The sequence below is a fragment of the Watersipora subatra genome, chromosome 1 (assembly GCF_963576615.1).
Source record: "Watersipora subatra chromosome 1, tzWatSuba1.1, whole genome shotgun sequence".
Classification (NCBI taxonomy): domain Eukaryota; kingdom Metazoa; phylum Bryozoa; class Gymnolaemata; order Cheilostomatida; family Watersiporidae; genus Watersipora; species Watersipora subatra.
The window spans coordinates 71,280,543-71,304,624 of record NC_088708.1 but is presented as its reverse complement, the minus strand read 5'-3'; the positions used below and the strand labels follow the sequence as shown (position 1 = coordinate 71,304,624).

Here is a 24,082-nt window from a genome sequence, read left to right as displayed (position 1 = left end):
ATAACAAATAGCAGCAATAATTTTCTAAAATACCACCAGAGAATAACAGCAGACCATCCGAGAATAGTAACAGACCATCCAAGAATAATAACAGACCATCAAAGAATAACAACAGACTAACAGAGAATAACAACAGACCATCAGGGAATAACAACAGACCATCCGAGAATAGTAACAGACCATCCAAGAATAATAACAGACCATCAAAGAATAACAACAGACCAACAGAGAATAACAACAGACCATCAGGGAATAACAACAGACTATCAGAGAATAACAACAGACCATCAGAGAATAACAACAGACCATCAGAGAATAACAAGGAATATCAGAGAATAACAACAGACCATCAGGGAATAACAACAGACCATCAGAGAATAACAACAGACCATCAGAGAATAACAACAGACCATCAGAGGACAACAACAGACCAACAGAGAATAACAAAGAACATTCAGAATCTGTCGACTAATATGATCCAGCAATTTTAAACAAGGGCTGTGACAGCCTATGGAGTAATTTCAGACTTAGAGTAAAGCAAAGTAATGCTGTAAAAACAGAAAAAAGTCTGAATAGCAGCGATATATCATTCTTACCGAATTCTGAGAGCAAAAACTAAAGAGCTATAAAAAAAGTATGTATCTGATAGTAGTTGACTATTATTCAAGATGGATAGAGGTAGCAGAAATGTGTAATAAGACAACAGAAACTTCTATAAAGACGAAAGAGGCTTGCAAAGGGGGAAGTACTGTTGTGAGTCGAAGTAAAGCAGAGCTTAGGTAGTAGATACAGCATAGATACAGATGCTATAGCAAGAATTATATGGAGGTATAATACATTCACCTCAAGCCAAGTATTGATGAACTACGCCGGCTTTACCATTCTATAGGACAATTGTGCACATACATATGCAGCGCTTGCAATAATACTATTGGTTACTACTAGCACGTTTGAAGATCATGATTGCATAAAAAATCATTACGGGTAACATGATTATAAGCGCATGCTGGCTTCCCACGGCTCTTATTTTAGCAAAGATTTAAACTAGCCTAAGTTACTAGCTTAAGTTACTCAAATTCATTGGGTGTTGAAATGTAACCAATGGCAACTACATGACCTGCCACTGTTTATAAGCTGTGCTAAATCTTGAGCAAATGTGTAGCATAAGAAGTAATAAAATGTTTTTCAACAATTTGTTTTAACTACGCCTCGAGCTTTCAAATAATTGAATTATGCATTTGACGGACACACATACAAATAAGCAAACACCTTCATTTAAAAGTTACAATGCTAAATGTTATATATTAAATAAAAATAAATTTTCTGTACAAAAACTTTTTTTTACCTGTGCAACGCAGTGTATTCAGCTAATTGGTGTATAAAGCAGTGATATAAATCTAGATATCGTAATATGTCGAAGTAGTACGCACTCGTATACTGTTGTGTGTAGCAGAGAACTGGTTTAAAGTAACACACTTGTATATATCAGTGAGATGGATGGACATACGCAAATTCAAAAATTAAACATGATAAACAACACAAAATAGAAAAATACAAAGCTCTAGTCACAAATGTATCAATGTGACCCAAGTGTATCAATGTGACCCAAGTGTATCAATGCGACACAAGTGTATCAATGCAACACAAGTGTATCAATGCGACACAAGTGTATCAGTGCGACACAAGTGTATCAATGTGACACAAGTGTATCAATGCGACACAAGTGTATCAATGCGACAAGTTTTTTGAGAGACATCAGATTGTACTGTAAAAAAGCCTAACAAACACCAGTAAATATTTGATTTAGCCAACATGGCAGAGATAATGGCTGATATCATATTGGAATTACAGTACTGGTTCTGTCACATAAAGATCAGGCAAAGTAAAGGGCTTTGGTTAACATAGACGTGATGCACGGACTTTGCTTCTTGTTAGTCATATGCTCGCTGCTTGCATTTGACTTGAACGTATAGGAAACCATTCGGTTGACTCTCGTTAGCATTTGGACCAATTCCAATCTGCGACCATCTCGCTTCATCACCTCACAGAAAGCTTGAATGAACCAGGAGCCGTTTGCGCAGTTCCTCCATGAGTAATATCCTGCAAAGACCACAAAGGGTATTTTTAGGGCTATTGGAGATATGACTTCATTCATAAACGAAGACGGCTAATAGCGTGTGCTACATGTATATTACAGACCGCAGTCATTATTGTGCTACTTCGAGAGAGTAGAATGTGTCATATGAGAGATCACAGTCGATAGAGTGTGCTATAAGAGAGATACCAGTCGATAGAATGTGCTATATGAGAGATAACAGTCAAGAGAGTGTGCTATATGAGAAATAACAGTCAATAAAATGTGCTATATGAGAGATCACAGTCAATAGAGTGCTATATGAGAGATCATAGCCAATAGAGTGTGCTATATGAGAAATCACAGTCAATAGAGTATCCTATATGAAATATCACAGTCAATTGAGTGTGCTATATGAGAGATTACAGTCAATAGAGTATCCTATATGAGGGATCACAGTCAATATAGTGTGCTATGTGAGAGATAACCATCGATAGAGTGTGCTATATGAGAGATCACAGTCAATAGAGTGTGCTATATGAGAGATCACAGTCAATAGAGTGTGCTATGTGGGAGATAACCATCGATAGAGTGTGCTATATGAGCGATCACAGTATAGAGTGTGCTATATGAGAGATCAGTCAATGGAGTGTGCTATATGAGAGGACTAGGTGCATTACCCGCTAATAGTCTGAAAAGTATGGTACTCTATAAGGCGGACACATACACACATACACACACACAGACAAACAACGATTGCCGTTTATATAGTAGATAATACAGAACACAACCTCATTGTCTTTTAACTATGACTGAAGCTATTATAGCTAGGACTATAATAAGAACTACAACAAGGGCTATAATGAGGACTATAACAAGGACTATAACAAGAGCTATAATGTGGACTTTAACGAGAACTATAATGAGGACTATGATGAGGACTACAACGAGGACTATAACAAAGGCTATGAGGACTACAACAAGGGCTATAATGAGGGCTATAACACGGGCTATAACAAGGAAGAGAGGTTACCTGGCACAACAGAGTAAGCAAGAAGAAAGTCAGATTCCTTAGAGATGAAGTACTCTTTAGGTGGTACTCGTTGCTCTTTTGGAGGCAGTGCATCGGCTTGGTACCTTGCACCTCGATCCAGTTCATCACCTCGACAAGCCTGTTGAGTGGAATATCCTTTAATCGTGGTGAAATTATTATAAAAAGAGGTGCAGCAGCCAATGAGTCTATTGAAAAATTTATCTTTCAGTTATCCAAAAAATATGTATAATAATAGAAAGTACTGTAGAACATATCTACCTGCATCACAAAGATCTTGGGCTTGCCAACGAGTGACTCAGAATTTTTGAATGGCTCGAATAGATTGTCATAGGAGACAGGTTTATCAGTCCCATACACCATGCCTTCCTCCCCGTGAGACAATATGGCCACGAACACACAATCTCTGTCACGGTAATTCACCTGTGATGCTAAATCCAAACAAATGCTAGCTATAAACCATGAAGCAAAATTACAAACCAACATAAAATTTTGAAAATAAATAAGGTGAGTACTACCAAAGTGTAAACTAACCTTTCGCAGCGCAATTCCAAGTCTTAATTTTCTCAGCTGGTTAGAAATGATAATCTACATATTAATACGACTGTGTGTGCGTTCATTCATCGTGTGTCAAGCTCCTAAGCCCCGATTACCATTCGAGATAAGAACGTGATAAGCTGGACTCGCATTTGAACATTTTGGCTCTGTGCACCAATACTCTACCAGTGTTATTGGAGCGCCCACCTGACTATATTTGGGCATAACACTGCATGTCCTAAGTCCCATGCTTTGTCGGCACAACTAATGACGACTCACTATGGTCCACAAGACTGCCAGGGTACTAGCCTGTGTCTTATTTTAAAATGCATAATGCTCTTCAGTAGTTAGATTTTAATTAACCTTCTCTGCAAAGACCGATCTTGCAAGATTTTTTGCTGTTCAAAAATGCCACAAATTTTCTTAGCCAATTAAATTCATATATTATTGTAAGTATATATCCTCAATAGTTTGCCCTCAAAAGAAGCAGACGGAAACAGCTCAGCGCGGATGAACAATAAGCCCAACGTGATTGAAACACAGAATACATGCCAAAAATATGGAATCAAATGAGCAAGGATTTGGTTGCATATATATAGTTGCATATATATAGTTGCATATATATAGTTGCATATATATAGTTGCATATATATAGTTGCATATATATAGTTGCATATATATAGTTGCATATATATAGTTGCATATATATAGTTGCATATATATAGTTGCATATATATAGTTGCATATATATAGTTGCAAATATAGCAGGATATAATTGCATGTAATTATCTTAGTGGAGAGCAAAAGTGAGCAAGCATAAATCTAATGAATAAAGAATAGAAATTCATAACACACGAGCAAGAGAACAAACGTGAGCAAGGTGAGATGCAATAGATAAAGAAAACAAGTATAACAAAGTGTCAACAGACAGCAGATGAGAGAAATGACACGACTAAGAAAAAATGACGGATTAACTTTGAAGATAAGAGTTTTGAGAATTTGAAGATGTTCAATCTATTAATCCTGATAAATTTTAGGTTGGACCTACAAATGCTAATTGTGAACGCTGTCAGGCTCTCCGATTTCAAGAAGAGCCTCTGAATTACTGTGAAAGTGGCGAAATCTTTCTTGAGGCCCTTCCAAGAATATCCGCTCATTCTAAGGGAATTGATTTATTTTGATTTGTAACTGTATCTTTATTAAGTGTAAAAACATGAGGTCAAATAGACATGAAGTCAAATAGACATGAGGTTAAGTAGACATGAGGTCAAATAGACATGAGGTCAAATAGACATGAGGTCAAGTAGACATGAGGTCAAATAGACATGAGGTCAAATAGACATGAGGTCAAGTAGACATGAGGTCAAATAGACATGAGGTCAAATAGACATGAGGTCAAATAGACATGAGGTCAAATAGACATGAGGTCAAATAGACATGAGGTCAAATAGACATGAGGTCAAATAGACATGAGGTCAAGTAGACATGAGGTCAAGTAGACATGAGGTCAAGTAGACATGAGGTCAAGTAGACATGAGGTCAAGTAGACATGATGGAAAGTAAACACAAGGGAAAGTAAACATGGGGGAACATAAACACGAATGAATGTAAACACAAGGGAAAGTAAACATGAGGGAAAGTAAACATGAGGGAATGTAAACACAAGGAAAAGTAACCATGAGGGAAAGTAAACGCAAGGGAAAGTAAACATGAGGGAAAGTAAACATGAGGGAAAGTAAACACAAGGGAAAGTAAACATGAGGGAAAATAAACACGAGGGAAAGTAAACCCGAGGGAAAGTAACCATGAGAGAAAGTGAACACGAGGGGAAAGCGAACGTGTGAAAAAGCAAATATGGCAAAAAGGCAAACATTGGGAAAAGGTAAACATGAGGAAAAAAACTATGGAAAAGTTATTGTGTGGAAAAATAAATATGGTGGTGAAGTAAACATACCAGGAAATTAACAATGAGGAAAGTTTACATGGGTTCTCTCTCTGTTTTGTTAATAGTTAACCCAAGACCAACATTAGCTAAAAGACTTACCACTAAAAGAGTGGTAATTAAAGAAAGAATACACAACCATAAAATTTTCACGGGTCATGCTAGTAACTTTTATTCAGCTTAAGCTAGAAGGGCCATTCTAGGTTATCAATTAGTAAGCTACTTTACTTGCTCACAGTGCTGTCCAAATGAAATAAAACAGGTAAAGACCATTAACCCTGCTGTAGTTAACTGGTATGGAGCTGTGAACAAACACAATCAACTAGTAACCTCTTTGCGCTATAACAATAGATGAGCACCAACCTTCCGTCATCAGTGAAAGCATCTTGTTGCTTGTAAGGTTATCATAAACATGGATTTCCTTGAAGCCCACATACTTAAGGGCTTCCTCAAGATTGTTTCTGTCTACATCCGAACCACTTCGAGCTGACATTTTGGTTTCAGGAGCAAACTTTTCATTGTTGATTATAATGGCAATGCCTCTGCTCCTACAGCAAAAACGATTTGATAGATTCGATGTTACTCAACAGTCTAGTGCTTTCCATGAAAATCTCAACAAAAAAATGCCATGCTGAACCCAAAGAAAAATTTATAAATAGCTACCCTATCACATTGAGATAGTGAACAGCTGACAGAAGGCATTTCATCAAAGTCAAATGCTGTTCAACATAATCAAAGGACCCAAAAAATTCAACATCGCTAGCAAAAGCCCAATATCTCAGCTCAATATCTATATGGTTTCTACCGCTAACAAAACTGAGTGAAATAAAAATATGAAGACTACCCAATTCCTACAAATAACTGGTTAGAGAAAAGAGACTGGAGATGCTACACTGCTAGTTCACTTGACCTACTTATGTCTCATGTGATACTCAAAGTCCTCATCTTCAAGGGTAGAATAACTTTCTGCTGCATATGATGCTGGAGGAGGTGGTGCGGCTGACGCTTTGGAGAACCCGGGAGCGCGTGCATCAGGCACTGTTATATCCATACTATTTTGATTCTAAAAGGATAGCAACTTTTGGTAATTTGTAATACAATGACTAAAGAAATCAAATACACCAGAATCAGGCACCAATAAACTTGTCTAGAAAATAATATCTAGCCAATGGCTAAATAATGTGTGCTAGTGAAGTTCATATCACAGTATTATTATACCCACATTCTGGTTTTCTTCAAGTAAACAAGCCTCTCTGACTGCATATGAGTGAGAAGAAAATTGATCAAAAATTTCACAGAGAAACAAAACAATTCTTCATATTATTATCACAATTTGACAAAAATTTCATCATTAATACTTGAATGTAAAATTGAAATGTTTTAGTCACATGAACTGATCAAATAAAAGGTAGCTGAAGAGACATTCACAGTTTAGAGAATTTAGATTTTCATATTTTGAAAGCGACCCTTTCAATCAATTCCTTAGATCATACTTCCTTAGATTCTTTGAGCCATTATATTGAACAGCAACATCTCGATTAGCATATTAGTGTACTAAGATGAGATGCAAACTTTGATGAAGAAAATCGAAATAAAATTTTCTGTTGCAAAGACAGCAATCAAAATATAGTGAACCCATTATTGACTGATCACAAAGATACACATGAACAAATATATTCTTATGCGCAGGAATGAAAGACATATTAAAGACTTAACCTGCGTTGCAGAAAGACAACCAGACATCAGATCGTGCTTTTTCAAAGCAGTAAAATAACACAGTTGCTGACTAAGTCAACCAACTAGATACAACCTCATTACCTATTTGCCGGAGATGAACTTCTTTTTATTTCTAGCACCTCAATCTTGAGAAAATTTGTCGGAGAACTTTTTGGCCCCAGTTACTTTCCTCAACGCAAACTATTCTTTGAAAAATGTGTAACCAAAAACTCGATTACAAAATTACCGCATCTTCCTGCCAATGACCATCATAAATGTTAGTTAAGTATTACGATTTTGCAGCCTAATGCAATTGTACAGGAGTTCATGGGCATCTATGGGCATCTAACGACTCATGAATCCATTGTTTGTATTTTCATGAACCTCTGACTATCCAATGTTACGCCTTTTGTGTGGTTACATAGGCCTGCTCAATTTTTTATCAAAAGTTAATTTTGCACCAGCATCGTATTAGGAAGTGTCTTCCTTTTCACTCCTTTGATAATAACTATAAACCTGGTATAGTTATTATCTTGTTCAACACTTGTTTTTTTAAATATGTTCCCAGAACCTTCGCAATTGATTACAGCGTCTTCCAATTGCTGCGTCTTAATACACCAGAAAGTGGCTTGGCTTTTTAATTTACTGGGGTTTCATCGGCTTGGAACAGCTAAAAATTTGTGGCAATGATTGGTCATTTATGGAACTACTTGCTCATCTTTTAATACAGCCACCCATATGTTTCAGCCAGCCTACATGGCGGCAATATTTCCTTGATATGCAGCTTGACAAAACCAATAAATGAATTAGTCAGCAACTCTGAAATGAAGCACAAATTTGTACTGTAGTTTTTTATGATGCTCATCTATAAGAAAAAGGTGTTGGTATTACTACTGCAGTGCAGTAGTAAACCAACACCTTTTGTGCAACACCTTTAAACCAACACCACAGTAAATGTGCTGTGACATGTTTACTACTGCAGTGCAGTAGTAAACATGTCACAGCACATGTATACATGCTGCGCAACTTACGTTCTCATGCGCTGTAAGAAGTATTGGTGCAGTGGTGGTATTGCCTACTGCACAATTTGCTGTGCTGGATACAGAGGGAGTGTTGCTAGCACACATTTCACAGTGAGATGCCATAGGAACTTTGGCATTACACTGTATATACATGCGCTGCACATTTTTGTGAAAGCTCATCACAGAATAAAGTATAGAGTTGACTTTGAAGGAGCCACAACACAATTACAAGATGTGATCCCTATTGCTGCTCAAACTTGAGTATTAGTGGGCAAACAAATTAATCACAATTAGTATGTTTTATATGATTGAAATAAAAATTCATTATGGTTTTAATCCAAAAATGTTAATGAAAATACTATACAAAGACCCAAATTTCATCGAAATGGTGATAATGCCCACACTCCCTACTTTGAAATGATATTGGAGCTAAAGCGTAAGCCTAAAAGCTTACTAAACATAGCATCTGTGTTTCACATTACAAATACCAAAGCATTGTTTAGTAGGAACACAAAAATGATAACAGACACAATAAAATCAGTAAACTCGCTCTACGTTCAAATGCATTCCTTGTCTACATACCCTTCCAACTCTTCACTTTCAGTGTCTAAATTAAAAAGTTGGACTATTTGGACCTCAATCTGACCCGGATCCCTTTCCTCAAAATCAGTGGCTGTCTCACTGCTCACACACTCGCTGTTCTCACTCAAACTTACACAATACATGGTATACTTATGCCTTAGCTTACACAATCCACCAGCAGATAGTAGAACTAACTAACCTAGCAAACCTAACTTAGCATCGGCTAGGTTAGTTAGGTAACTTAGCCGTTCTCCCCATGTTGGTGACTGTTTGTTTGCCTTCTGTCATTTAACACTTCTATGCAGGCCGGTGTTTAACTTTGAACGACCCGCTGATACAAATAGCCAGTGGTTGAAGATTTTTGGTCAATCAAGCTGGATTGAGGGTGAGTGCCAAACTAGTTTGCTTCACTTAGGTTTTGACAATATCAGTGAAATGCACACACATGGAGTTGGAGTGCAATTGAGTAGAGGAATTGCGGAAAAAGCCCCTTAAACTTTTGACATAACTTCTTTCAATCACTCATCCTCTCCTTGCGCACCTAAATCTTTGGATTAGTGTTGATGGTGTTGCCAGTGGGAAACTTCGTTTGGTCATCTTTCTCTTAAAAATGACCATAGGCGGTAGTTTCTGGTCATTAATCTGGCAATTGAGCACTACAGTGAATGATTACTTTTCATTCCCGGTTATGCGTATACTTGTCCATTACTTGCCCATACTTGTCCTAGTTTTCTTAACCATGCGGTCGACAGGGATGTCAAAGGTGAGAAGAGACTCGCTTGTATTTGTGAGGTTCTAATCAGATCTTCATTTTAGTGAGGTTGCTCTTGCACTAGATAGGAAAACTGGCACATTTTTATTGCAAATCCTTTGGCAGTTGCTGCAAAACACTATTTCTTGTGTAGATGCTAGCTTTCAATAAAATGGTAGATGGTAGCTTTCCATAAAACGAAAGCACCAAGAACCTCCATGAAAGTCATCAATCTTCCTGTCACTCGCTATTGCTGTGGCCTTGAATTGAATGGAGACCGTAGAAAGGCTTCTACATGCGGCTCTAAACCTGTAATAACCCACTCTTTTATTTTGTCCTCTACCTGCAGCCGTCTCACTTTGTTTCCTTTGAGACACATCCTGGTCTTCTTTACTTGGCGCAGGTTATCTTCTTGCTTCCTCTATCAGAAAACACCATCGACTCTTTAGTGAATTCTCTCGAAGCTGCTCTATTCCCATAGTCTAATGTGTGACTGCATAAGCACGTCTCTAAACAGGTGTCATTTTGAGTTTTTCCTCCACATATGCCAACTATTTCTGATAGTCATGTTAAAGCCCAACAGGCATATCAGTATGCCAACGTATTACTTTGTGATGCTCCTGACTACAGTAGGCATAATCTAATCCGCACCATACAAAATTGGTTCGAGGTTAACAAGCATAACCAAAGGTCAAATATAAAGACACTAGATAGGCACATTGTTGATTTTTGCAAAACTTTTATGTCTGATGGGTCTTATAACTTGAAAAAATGTAGAGGACTACGACGAGACCTATCAAGGAGAGAGACTACGACATCCATGATAAAAAAGAAAACAGCTGAAAATAGCTCCATCTCAGCCACTACTGCAAGAAGTGTGATGGTAAGGGCAAAGAGTGTCAAAAAGCTGCGTGCAACTGCTGTGGCAAGATGACAGACATGATGGCGGCTTGTGAACCAGGTGGCTTGACCTTGCTCGGAAGGAATGGAGGAGGAATGACGAGAGAAGAGTTAGCTGCAGTAGGTATAAGGCCATGGAGCCGAAGTCCCACCTGGAAAGTATTACATTATATGTTACAGAGCAGAGAACAGGTGACATAAATAAGAAGCCCGTGTAGCTTATGAGAAGACTGGCTTGCCTGGAAATAGAGGAAAAGAAGTTCAGCAGACAGGTTAGAGGGACCGATAGATGGGAAACACCTTGCACCACCTGGACAAGATAACTGGCACTACAGCTAGTGGCAATATTGATTACAGTGACAATACGAGTGACCACAATGAAGAGCAAACTGAGGCCTGCAGGAGCGTTGGTAAAAAGAGGCTATGATCACTAAGGCTAGCGCTGGTGACAAAACTCGCAATGAGAATGGCAAACTGAATGAGACTGAGAATGCTAGTGTTTCGGAGACCAGTTGAATGCTTGAATGATATGATGAGGTTAAAGTTGCGAGGAACTGGTGCAAGTACCAGTTATGATCACAAGATGTTGGCTGCATAACTCGAGCCTATGGTCCGTAGAAAAAAAGAACCGGAAGTGGCACTAGTTCAGATAAACCCTCATTATTGTGAGTATATAGAGGAAAAATTCTCACAAGGCGTGGGTGATTTTGTAGATGGCAATAAGAGTTCGTAGATCTGTGTTGGACTGTGTTCAGAGATTTGGACAAGGTCATCTTAGGGGACCTCTTGTATGAATGAACAACAGGCTATATGTATTGATTCCGAGTTTATACGGTATACGGGGATTTCGAAAGTGAGATGAGCACCAAACATTTTTTAAATCTGAAGGTATGCTGCATGGCAAGAGGGCCAGTTTCTGGTTCAGCAAAAAGACCATTCTCTGGCTCATGAAGGCAACCCTGGATGGAAAATACTCAACAACTACATACAGACAACTGGTACATGTTGGTCCTACTGGCTGACAACTTGCCTCGGCAGAGATCCTCTCATTTGACAGGTACCATTAGAGCCAATCGAATGCCTGCAGATCTGAAGAATAAAAGCCCTGCCATTGGCAAAACAATCCCATTGTTAAACCAAAATGAAGAAAACATTTTTCTCATCAAATTGAAAGACAAAAAATATATCCACATTCTAACTACCGAGCAAACCCATGGTAGACAGACAATGCCAGGTTGTTTCATTTTCCAACCAGTGGCAGAACACAGCAAATCCATGGAAGGAGTGGACTTGAATGAAAGAATTAGAGAACAGTACTATACAGTGAGGAAATAAAAAAACATGGTACAAGAAGTTATTCCTTTACACACTCTAAATTACTACTTTTAACGCTCATGCTCTCTAAAACAAGATTTATAGTAGAAAACCATACACTGCCTCTACGAAAGAGATAATCTTAAGATGGCTAATGCCTGTTGAGCTGGATGATGTCATACTACCAAAATACGAAAATTAGTAAGGTTTACTGAGAGGCACTTCTTTAATTATGTCCGGAACAATTGAACGAGATAAAAAAAATTGAAAAATGCTGCTGTGTATGTGAAAAGGATGACCAGTGAAATTAGGCTCTATATTTCTGGCTCATGTCCATTAAAGCCAGGCCTGTGCTCAGGCTCATGCTTCGGGCTCTATCACACAAAGATTCTATTTATTTTGGTAAAATATCCATAGCTAAACATCTATTTAAACATGTACTAGGTATAACTGTAAATAAACTTTACAGACATACCACAAGTTTTTTTTATCGCAGGCCTTTTAACTTATTTCTAACCATTAAAGCTGCATCATAAACTGCAAAAAGTTTCAAATTTTAACTTGTTACGTGTGATCCTGCCCTGTTTCACTTCATGCCTCTCCATTGATAGCAGAGTATGCTTAAGCATGTTTGGTCTGTATTGTATTTCAGCAATTTAATTTTAGATTTTATATGCATAAAAAACATAATCAAAACAATAGATATTACACTGTTTTTTAGTTCAAATTATTTACGAACAGAAATCCCAACTGGTTGCATTCAAAAAATTCTCTGTTAACTTTGTTATATCTCATATTGACCCTCTCCAGTTGAACATAAAGAGAATAATAAGATGATACATGCACAAGTCATACCACCATTGTAACCCTAATAACAGATTTAATAGAAAAACACTCTCACGCTTACAAACTCGCAAATTCCGGAGATGGGAAAAAACCAATACAAAATTCCAGATTTTAATCAATCTATTCTACAACTACAGCATTGAGTGCTTGTGCAAAAAAAATTGAATGCTCAACAAACTCGTAATTGAATCCCAGATTAAAACCATAGAAAGAGTTCAATTTAAGATCCTCGCCTGACTGTTTGCCCTATTAGCAACCGATAACAGCAACAAGACGATAACAACTTGTGTCATGTGCATTTGGTATTGTAAGACACTGACATAAAACACCAGGAAGAACTCCCTAAAACTACAAAATTCACAATCAAAGACCTGAGACATATCGTTTCACTCCGGGAAACTAAGGCTAACGCTTAGCCAGTACAAAAAGAGAAATATTTGCTCATATTCCTCACTCTTTCAACACAGCTTTATTATGGCAAACAGACTTGTCAGTCAAACAAGCCCAAGAGTCGACTACGAACAAGATGGTGACTGAATTAGAAGTTTTAGATATTCACTCATCTATCTTTATACTTTATAGTCTAGAGATATAACTATTGCATCTGTTTGCTTGTTCTTAAAAAATAAACTTGGTGTTGAAAGATAAAGCTTACAGCATTTCTTATCTGAAGGAGAACTCTTTCGAGAAACTGCAGAAATCATTGCTCGGACATGCAATTATTAAATGTTAAAGGTAACATCTTAGTTACATCAATCATCAAGATAGATTGGTTATAAGTAACTAGTCAGAATGAACAGACATTTTATAAGCATTTATAAAATGCATTTATAGCAATCACTGCTTAAGGTAGAAGCTGTCTATGTTCAACAAAAAGCTTAAACACTCCCGACTACATTGTTTGAGTAATTGATGGGTAATCCAATTCTATTGAGTAAAAACACAACAGTTCAACTTGCTGTGTAGATGCATGCAATAAAAACAATTTGTTTCTGAAGTAGCATTGTTATTCAATTGTATATAATAGGCTGAAATTGAAACCGTTAAAGCATAGAAGTGGCTAGCCGAGTTGTTTACAACGGTTTATAAAACCGAAAATAGAGGTACGAAAACTAAGTGACGTTCAAGAGCTGAATTTGTTCTGATGTATAACAAATTTCATGTTCATAAATGCATACCACGATAACTAAAAAAAGCCGAATAAAGAGTTGAATGTAAAAGCAATTTCCAAATAAACAACATAAATCAGGAAAAGAGTCAAATGATAAGTTATACATCTGGTGGTCAATAAATAGGCGCTATCAGTATTTATGAATTAAAGAGCGAGAAAAGTTTGCACATCACATAGCTCCTAGCGTCTTAATAATACACAATAAGGATAAAAAATACTTTAAAAAATAAAAAGAATAGACTTATGGCGCTTTCGCCAACGAATCCGAGCAGCTGTAATAACCGATGAGTCATTGGTAACAACCAATGAGTCAAGCTATGTTCGCCATAAAGGAAGTCGATTTAAAAGCGAACTGTCCTGTTTACTTTATTGCAATCTAAGCTATAAACGGATCATCGGTGACGGATCTATGTTCCGCACGCGAGAGGAAATTAGCACCCAAAAACTCTCGTGAGAGAAGTCAAGAAAGCGCGATTGTGCCGCGATATATGACATCAAATCCAAAGCCGTATAGCTTCAAAATCCTGCATCAAGAACCGGAAAAAACAATGCTGTTTCCAAACAAACCCGATCGACATACTGATCTCTAATGGAATATTTTTACCTCGCTCTCAACATCTCACTTTTTTGCATTTATTTTATTTCTTTATAAAAAAAGTTGTAGTTTCTTGTAGAAAAGTTTGTCCTCTTTCAAATGGTGTATGATACAACAATCAACTTTAAAGTAACTGCCAATTTGTTGATTAATGTTGCGGCCTCTCCATTATAACTTATATAAAAATAGAGCTCCCATAAACGCTTCCGCCGGCCACGAAACTCTGTGAAACTAATAAACTATATACAGCCATATACTACTATAATACAGCTCTGATCAAAACAAGGAAGTAGCTTTGTTGATATTTGGTACTCTGTCTTCCAAGCTTCAGTTCATGATTGAGCAGTTGTTTATAGAAAAATGCAATGTCGCTGCAGATTATGTAAATTTTGGTATCTGATCATCTTTTTTCTCAATGCCAAGAACAAAAGTTAACTCAGTTTTTGTGAGTACCATTGAATGGAGGGAACTTGTACTCTCACTTTGGGTGGTAAGCTATAAAAACGCCTTTGGCTTGGCTGATCTAATAAGGATTTATTTACAGTGATGAATAGCAGTGCTGCTATACAACTGGTGCAGAATTTTTAGATGCCACAACTCACACATCCGCATTTCATCATGTGACTTTTGGAATAGATCAGTTGTAATAGTAAGTAACAATATCAAACCAATAATTCTTGATCAAATCAAGTCAGCTGTGACCTATATAAACAATTCTTGGCGCAAATGCAGGCATGGACTCATCAAGAGGCTCAGTTTTATCATCAAGCTGTATCAATAAATGTAAGTAGGACAATTGGCCAAGCTGTGTCTTTATATATTTTTACAAATCGCAAAAGCTTCGTAATCCTCACTATTGCTACAGCATAAATTAGTAGAGTTTGACTAACAATGTCTGGTGTTAACCGTTAAAAAGATTCATGTTTGCGCCTCATCCAGGAATCATGTCCGCTTTATGATGTGGCGGATTAGGGGATAAAATGTGAGATTAAGTTTGAAAACACTTACAATGTATATCCAGAATGTTCATTGTATTCTTTCAGTAAGTTTTAATATATAAAAACCTTATTTGGAAATACTCAGTAAGATGCTATTCAGACTGTACGAGGATGAAGTCTCACACCTAACACACCTAAAATAATAAAACAAAATAATGCAAAGGGGTGAGCTTCCATGTCATATATGGGAGATGCTGGAACATTTTCTGATGTAGTAATGGTATCTTCTTGAGCCACTGGCAACTGATCATCATTCAGTGTGTCATAAGATTTACTACAATAATAACAAAAAAAGTGTAACAACAGAAAGTATCCAAAAGTGTTAACTATAAATGAGACTTGAGATGTACTCACATGCATCTTATCAACAATAATGAAAAGTAATTCCTAAAACTGATCAATAAAATTGATTGAATGTTAAAAGATTTAAGGAGATGGTTTTTTAGATGGTTTTTATAATATTTTACACCTATGTTCCATTCAAACATGTGGATCGGACAGCTGTGAATAAAAATGCATGGCCTGTTGACATTATCACAGAGCTTTGGACGTGTAAACAACAAACCATTATCATTCATAAGACATCATCATTTATAAATTCTGGTGAGTACAGTTAATTAAAAGCGCAAATAGCAAAAAGCAATTTTCATCTTTTTGGACCATTAAAGAACCACCTGAAAAGCAAGCACTTCCCTACTGGTGCAGCCATCATGGAAGCTGTGCGCGAATGGTTTAGAACCCAGCTGCCAGAATTTTATTCTGCATGAATTGAGAAACTTCCAGAAAGGTGGAACAAGGGCATAGAAAAAGAAGGGGATTATGTTGAAAAGTGAACGGAAAATTGTAGCTATATCTTATTGTAATAAAATGTTATGACAAAATTCCCATTACTTATTGACTGACCCTCGTACATAAAAAACAGTAAGGTCATTATTGCAGCAGAACTTACTATACTTGAGGAACGTTTAATGGGAATATCAAGAAATCCGACACAAGAGATCTCCCATGTAACTCAACTTACCCTACTCTAAAATTACGTCCAATAACAGAAATTGAACTAATCCACCTCATCTACCACTTGCTACTCACATGCTTTATTATTGCTGATGAAGTTGCAGGTCGTTTCCTTCTGTGTCTCAGCTCTGTCCTGCCATGGGCAATATCAAAAAGTCTGTTACAAATTGAAATCTCAAATTTTGTGATCAGATACTCAATCAAATGGACACAGTTAAACGCTCTAGCTCGATGAAGAACTGTGTCCTTGAGAAGTCTGAATGCTGCCTCCACAAAATTGTTAGTGTTGTTACCTTAAAGATCGAACATAAATGTTAAGTATAAAAGAAATAATTTGGCCGCACAGGCCAACATAAAATCATACAAGAGGCAATATATAATAAAGCTATAAGGCCATACAATTCAGGCTTAAATGAGTATAAACTAGACAAATGAAAGGACAATAACATTTTAATCATGCAATTTCTTCTCATACATAATATCAATTCCAGACTCATGCCAAGCATTGAACTTTGTGGTATACACTATATGTATGACATGCAATTGCAACACCACATTCAATTGACCATAGCCCATGTATACACCTAAAAAGCTAAGAAGGTGAAGAGCAGAAGCAAGGAACAGTGAACAGTGAATTACATGCAACAAGCTTATTTTAATAGCCACCTCTTGTGAGACTGCTCTGGCGGAAGCACAAAGCCCAGACTTCGCCTGCCATGTAACACGCCAAGATAATTGGCATAATTTGGATATTTTGCCAGACATGAATGGTCACTCTCATAGCTATAAATCATTAAGGAAATTGTTAATGGCTGCATTTTAAATCATCAAATATACATTTAAAGTATGCCAGATAAATTACAAAAAATTACGCCTAGCCTAACTATTAGTCATCAACCCCCCCCTGGGGTTTGGGGAATAATAGTTAGGCTAAAACTACACCAAATAAACACTGTAACCACTACATAACAACACCAAGGATTGGTGTTGATATTCTGCTTTTGTTATTTTCATTATCCATATTACAGGGTAATCATTGCTGCTCCATTTAGCACTCTCGCTCCAAAATATCAGTAAGTATATGAAAATTGCTTTCTGAATAATAGAAATATCAAATACATCGCATTATAAATTATACTTACATATCCATGTATTCAGATTCACTATCGCTGTAGAGAAGCCTACGAAACAGTTCCATGCATGTGTTACGAACTCTCAAGTGGATCTTGTTGTGGCTGTTCCACAGCCATCTACACACCGCTTGCTGTATGTGGAATGTGCAAAGCAGCACTCGACTTTCTGGAAACACAGTGTTAATGGCCGCATGTTCTGCCTTTGAGTCATCAACCATAAACAACTTTGGTCCAACTAGGCCTAAAATTGTTGAACGATGGGTGTTGATCATACCAAACAAGAAGAAGGGCAGAGATGGGTTCCTTGTCACCAAAACACTGATTGCCAAGAGAAGTTTTTATGTGATTTGTGAAATGCATTGTTCTGGGTACTACCAAGTTCACTCATTAACCACTAAGCAGAGTGGAGATTTTTTTCACCTGTCTCTCAGCCTACATTGTTTTCTCGAGTACCAACATTCAATGACTTGTAGTTTCAGATGGATTATCTTTAAAAAAATAATAATGACAAACCTCTGTTATAGAAGCCAAAACTGTCAGCAAGCCGTTTGATCTGGTCTAATCCCATAGTGATGGCATCTTCACTTTCACTGGTGGTCAGAAATGCACCTGCAATAAAATCACAATATGTTTAGTTTGGGTTTTTCAATGTTCTAGCATTTCAAAACCTTTATGGCTTTTTGCAACTATAGCATGCATTGTCTTGAACAACAACATCAAATCAAGTTGTTATTAGTGAATGAAGAACTACATTGTATTTAAATTTTATTCATATCTAAAGGGACAACTCCTCCATGGCAGTGGGTTAGAAGTAGAAAGAGGCAGGTCTGGTGACCGTCCATTCCACCACTGGCATCTAAAAACACTATCTCTGCAGACTCTCTGCAACAGATTATGTGCCATGCATGTTATTTTCACTGCCAGTTTGAACACAAAGGCGCATTTAAATATTAATAACAATAAACGACACTGAATGACAATTAATAGAGGAATATAATCAGTGGTTGGGGTCACTAAATCCTATATCCTATCTAGTAAGTGCTTGCTGTACATAGACTATACCTATGTAGAGCCACAGTAATGTTTAGAAGCTGACCTTAAATTATGTGAGCACTCCATCAGTGGAGTTATCAGAGAAACAATCATTTGGCCGCTCTCTGTTAGACCTGTCAAAAACTTGACATCCTCATTCTCCAATTTTGTTTGTAGAGCCTCTCTCATCTCTGCGGTTGTCTTTTGAAATTCACTATATTTGATTTTTTTCAGTTTTTTATAAAGTCTAAAAAGCAAAACATGAGAATTGCTAGCAATTTGAATGGTTACCAAATAATTTGTGGGTCAGACAATGTACGCAGAGCGTATAAACAATGTTCAACTGGCCTTTCTTTTAAACAAATTATATACCTTGAGCAGAACTTGGATGATTGACTAGGGTGATTGACCTGTCCGCAAGTTTGACAACATCCTCTTCAACAGTCATTTTCAAATGTCTTAAAGCTGAGATCGGAGAATGTCCATCAACAAAAAGCTGTTCTAGTGCTCTAGTGGTTTCTTCAGAGACACGATTCTTTCCATATGAAGCAGCAGAAGCTGTTTGGTGGTTTTGGGCCAAATTGAGCTTAACCACTGCTTCACTAGATCCCCTTGAAACAGAAAATATTCATTTCTATTAACTAATCTGATGAATTTAGTTCAACAGTCGCTTAACAAGTTACAAAATTTTTTTAGAGGCATAGAATCAGGGGTAACAATGTTTTATTTAATTGTTATGTTACCGATTGATTTTGTTAACCGATTTTGGTTTGAAATACAGGCCTTACCTCAAAATGTATAAATCCTAAGGCAATTGATAAGAGAGACTCGCTATATTCTAACTTACATGTTTCCCTTTGGCGTTAAATTTATTGTGGGCGTGGCTGGACATCCAGTGTTTTTTATGTTGAAATATTTTCGATTCCTTTTCTGCTTATTTTTGCATCTATGCTTGTTTTGATACTGTGTTTGATGCTGACAAACAGCTCCAAGCTGAAAAAGGTAAGTAATATATTAGATCCACAGAGTACAAACATGACAGTGTATACTATACTTGCACCAGTCCAATGCCCTTGAGGTCCTTCTTTCACAACTGTGTAGTGTGTCGGACTCGGGTCTTGTGCCTGTCATGTGTCTTTCGAGTGTGGTGAGGTTAGAAAACGATTGAATCTGTTCTTGAGTCACAACCAGCGCTTCTGGTTATACTTTGTAGGCTGGTGATAAACCTGGTTTAACAACACTAGAGTATTTCCATTCCTATTATACTTGTGCTAACTTACACGAAACAGGAGTCTTTCTGTAGGCTTCCTGATTTCCTTTGTGCGCCATCTGTTGTTTGCCTGAAACGAGGTCTTCCAAGCCAAGATATCGGATTTTGATTTTAGTTCCTTCACAGAGAAGACAAAGGTCGTCTTGGAGGTTATTCGGACCATCTCGTGCTTTAGAAGATGGTAGGCAAAACCTTCAGGTAGGATATTCTAAGAACAAAAAGTATCATCAAATACCTTCATTGGTGAACACATCACAATCATACTCAGACCATGATTGATAGCAAAGATACACTATATACATGTAGTTGTTTCATCATTACTAGTTTGACCAATGTAGTGATTAGCTGGCGGCAAATTCCCACCAACCTCCCCCAAAATAATGTAATGGGGCAAATGAAATGCATGAATTTTCGGGGATTTTGACAAACCAGGTGTCATATTAAAGCAAAGTACGTTCTAAAAGATGAGCTCATTTATGAAGCGCCGCATGTATTTTGGACAGAGTAGGCTTGACTTAAAAGACTGATTCATAATATAATATGCTTGGCAGGCATATGATATTTATTATGTAAAGCAATTGTTTGAGAAAAGGTTTTCCTTGGCTTGTATTTGGTATGAGCAAGCAGAGGAGAGTTCAGTATTCACTTAGATAACACAAAGTGCAAGTAGAGTAAGTAGTTTGTGATTGATTTTGTTACAATGTAGTTATATACAAAATTAAAAATCAAATGATTATATCTCTGCTCTAATCTTCCTCTGACTTAACTACAAATCAAAGAACTGACAGACAGACCACACAGGACAGTCTCTTGAGTCTTGTTTTCAGTTCATGTCATGCCTTATTTTACAAATGCTGTCCCATTCTGATACTCCCACTTCTTGGTGACTGGCTGCTGGTTTTTCACAATGATATGTGTGGTCAGTGCTCATGGTATGATAGGTGTCTGATTCAAGCTTGCTGAAAGAATCTTTTCCCCAAGATGGGGAAGATGCAAGTTTAGCGTACGAGTTTAGAACGCGTAGTTTAGAACGCATTAACGAGCGTACTTGGCGGGTAAACCCAACAACCCAATATTCCTACCTCCCGCGTGCGTTCTCATTTGGGGTGCTAATTTCCTCTCGCGTTCCGCACGCCTTATGTCAGAGAAGGTCCTATGCATAGAGTTATCTTCCCCTAAGTGATAACAACACGAGCGTTTCCGGTGCCAACAAGAAGCGTTTAGGCCACGCCCCTTTTTTGTGCTAGTCAATCGTAGTGATTGACTAGATTAATAACATTAGCCATGAGAATGGTTACACAAGGATCATGAATTCCCAATTGAGATAGTAACTAATGCTCATATTAAATAAATGATGATTATAGTTTATTACTCTAATATATGCTTATTATTTAAAGTAATTCCATACCTACATGACTTGCAAAGGCACTGTATAAATAATGTTAAGTAAGTGAGTTAATGCAATCAGTTGCTCATAGATAAGATAGATAGTCATACTGGGATTGTACTACATTAGTGTGATGGTAAGTTAATTGACTGCCATCAACTACGAGCTGCACTACCCGGCGTTGCCAAAGTAATAAAAAAGTCTTTTGACAGAAAATTTATTTTTATATAACATTTACCATTCAAACTTTTAAACTTCGTATCATGAGAAAATATTTTTAAGCAGTTCAAATGAATTAAGAGGAAGAAGAAAACAACTGTAAAGGTTTACAAGTTTTTTCAAACAACTACAACTTTTAAATTTCATATCACGAAAGAAGTGTTTTGTTGAAATAAATTAGAAAGAAAAATAAAACTGTAAATGTGTTTAAATGTAAAATAACTAGCAAGTAATAGCTAAATATAATCTGTTTAGCTATGATTACAATGAAAAATTATTTAATAAATAAGGTAATAAAAAGTTTATTTTACTTTTATATAATTATTATATAGTATAATTAAGTATAATATATTTTTATTTAACATATAACAACATTTGCCACTCTAACTTTCAAACTACATATCATTTTAAGTGTTTTGTGTAATTGAAATAAATGATGAGACGAGAGAAAATAAAAACAACTAAAGGTTTTCAAGCTTTTTCAAACAACTACAACTTTTAAATTTCATATCATGAAAGAAGTTTTTTGCTGAAATGAATTAGGAAGAAAAATGAAATTGCAAATGTGTTTAAATGTAAATGTGAAATAATTAGCAAGTAATGGCTAAATATAATCTGTTTAGCTATGATTACAATAAAAAACTATTTAATAAATAAAGTAATAAAAAAGTCTATTTTATTTTTATACAAATATAATTTAGTATAATTAAGTATAGTTTGTTTTTATTTAACATATAACAACATTTGCCACTCTAACTTTCAAATTTTTTGTTTGCTTACATCAAGCAAGGATGTCTACTAACTAGTGGACATCTTTGCTTCAAGCTAGTCTATGTATTTGATTACTATGTATTAAAATCTAATATTACATTCAAAGGCTGTTTGTGGACTGTGGTGTCAATGAATCACTCTATCACCATACAATGTCAATACTTTCAGTTGATGGCAGTCGATTAGCTTCCCATCACACCAATGTAATACAACCCCAGTATGACTATGTATGTTATCTATGAGTAACTGCTTGCATTACCTTCACTATCACTCACTATCTATTCAGTGCCTTGGCAAGTCATGTAGGTATCAGGGATTACGTGTATGTCACAATTTCCATTTTCATAATTCATTTCCATATTATTTCCATTTCCATAATTCATTTCCATTTCCATAATTCATTTCCAGATTATTTCTATTTCCATAACATTTCCATAATTCATTTCCATATTATTTCCATTTCCATAAAAGTTCCATAACTCACTTCCATATTAATTCCATTTCCATAATTCATTTCCATATTAATTCCATTTCCATAACTCATTTCCATATTATTTCCATTTCCATATTATTTCTATTTCCATAATTCATTTCCATATTAATTCTATTTCCATAATTCATTTCCATATTATTTCCATTTCCATATTATTTCCATTTCCATAATTCATTTCCATATTAATTCCATTTCCCTACTTCATTTCCATAGTATTTCCATTTCTATATTATTTCCATTTCCATAATTCATTTCCATATTATATCCATTTCCATAAAAGTTCCATAATTCATTTCCATATTAATTCCATTTCCATATTATTTCCATTTCCATAGCATTTCCATAATTCATTTCCATATTATTTCCATTTTCATACTATTTCCATACTTGTAAAATAAAATTTCCATATCCATTTCCCTAAAATTATGGAAATATTTATGTTTATGGAAATAAAAAAGTAAACATTTCCATAATATGTTTAGCAATCTCTGGTAGGTATTGAATTGCTTTAAATAATTAGCATATATTAAAGTAACAAACTATAATCATCATTTCTTTAATATGAGCATTAATTACTATCTCAACTGGAATTCATGATCCTTGTTTAACCCTTCTCATAGCTGATGTTATTGATCTAGTCAATCACTACGACTGACTAGCACAAAAAGGGGCGTGGCCTAAACGCTCCTTGTTGGCACCGGAAACGCTCGTGCAGTTATCACTCTAGGGGGAGATAACTCTATGGTCAGACACTTTGCTATTGGCCATTTAAACAAATAATCAACAATTAGTAAATAGATTCTATTCTGTAGGTGAGACAAGTCTGCACGAACCCTCGGAAAATGGTCAGTCGGACTTGGTTGCGGAATCAGTGGCTCTTTGGTCTGCTCCCATTGTCGGTTAACACAGGGTTTACATGACATACAATTTTCTTTGAGCCTTCTCTCCATTCTTGGCCAAATTGCAAATTTACTTGCCCTCTACTTTACCTTAGAGATTCCTTGGTGTGCAGTGTAAAAAGAGGCAACAACCTCATCGCTCAGATAAATGGGAATAACCAAACTGAACCCATAAAATAACACACCATTGGCAACACCAAAACTGTTTCTTAGACTCCAAAATAGCATTGCCCAGCTGGCACAACTCTTTTCATTTGGTGGCCACTCATTTTGGGTATACTCTATAAACAAAGATAGCTGCCCATCCCTAGTTGTGGCATGCTAGTATTTTTTCATGTTGTCATATCTCTGAATGACAACTGAGC

General features: G+C 36.4%; 1 protein-coding gene across 1 annotated transcript; it reads right to left on the bottom strand.

Moving 5' to 3' along the window:
- Positions 1-1,253: 1,253 nt before the first annotated feature.
- On the bottom strand, positions 1,254-6,662 carry LOC137385537 (caspase-7-like). The gene is made up of 5 exons (XM_068072014.1): positions 6,519-6,662; positions 5,968-6,152; positions 3,387-3,556; positions 3,108-3,246; positions 1,254-2,100 (listed from the first exon to the last, which is right to left on the bottom strand). The coding sequence occupies exons 1-5, from the start codon at positions 6,653-6,655 to the stop codon at positions 1,874-1,876; spliced, it is 858 nt and encodes a 285-aa protein (XP_067928115.1). The 5' UTR covers positions 6,656-6,662; the 3' UTR covers positions 1,254-1,873.
- Positions 6,663-24,082: the final 17,420 nt, after the last annotated feature.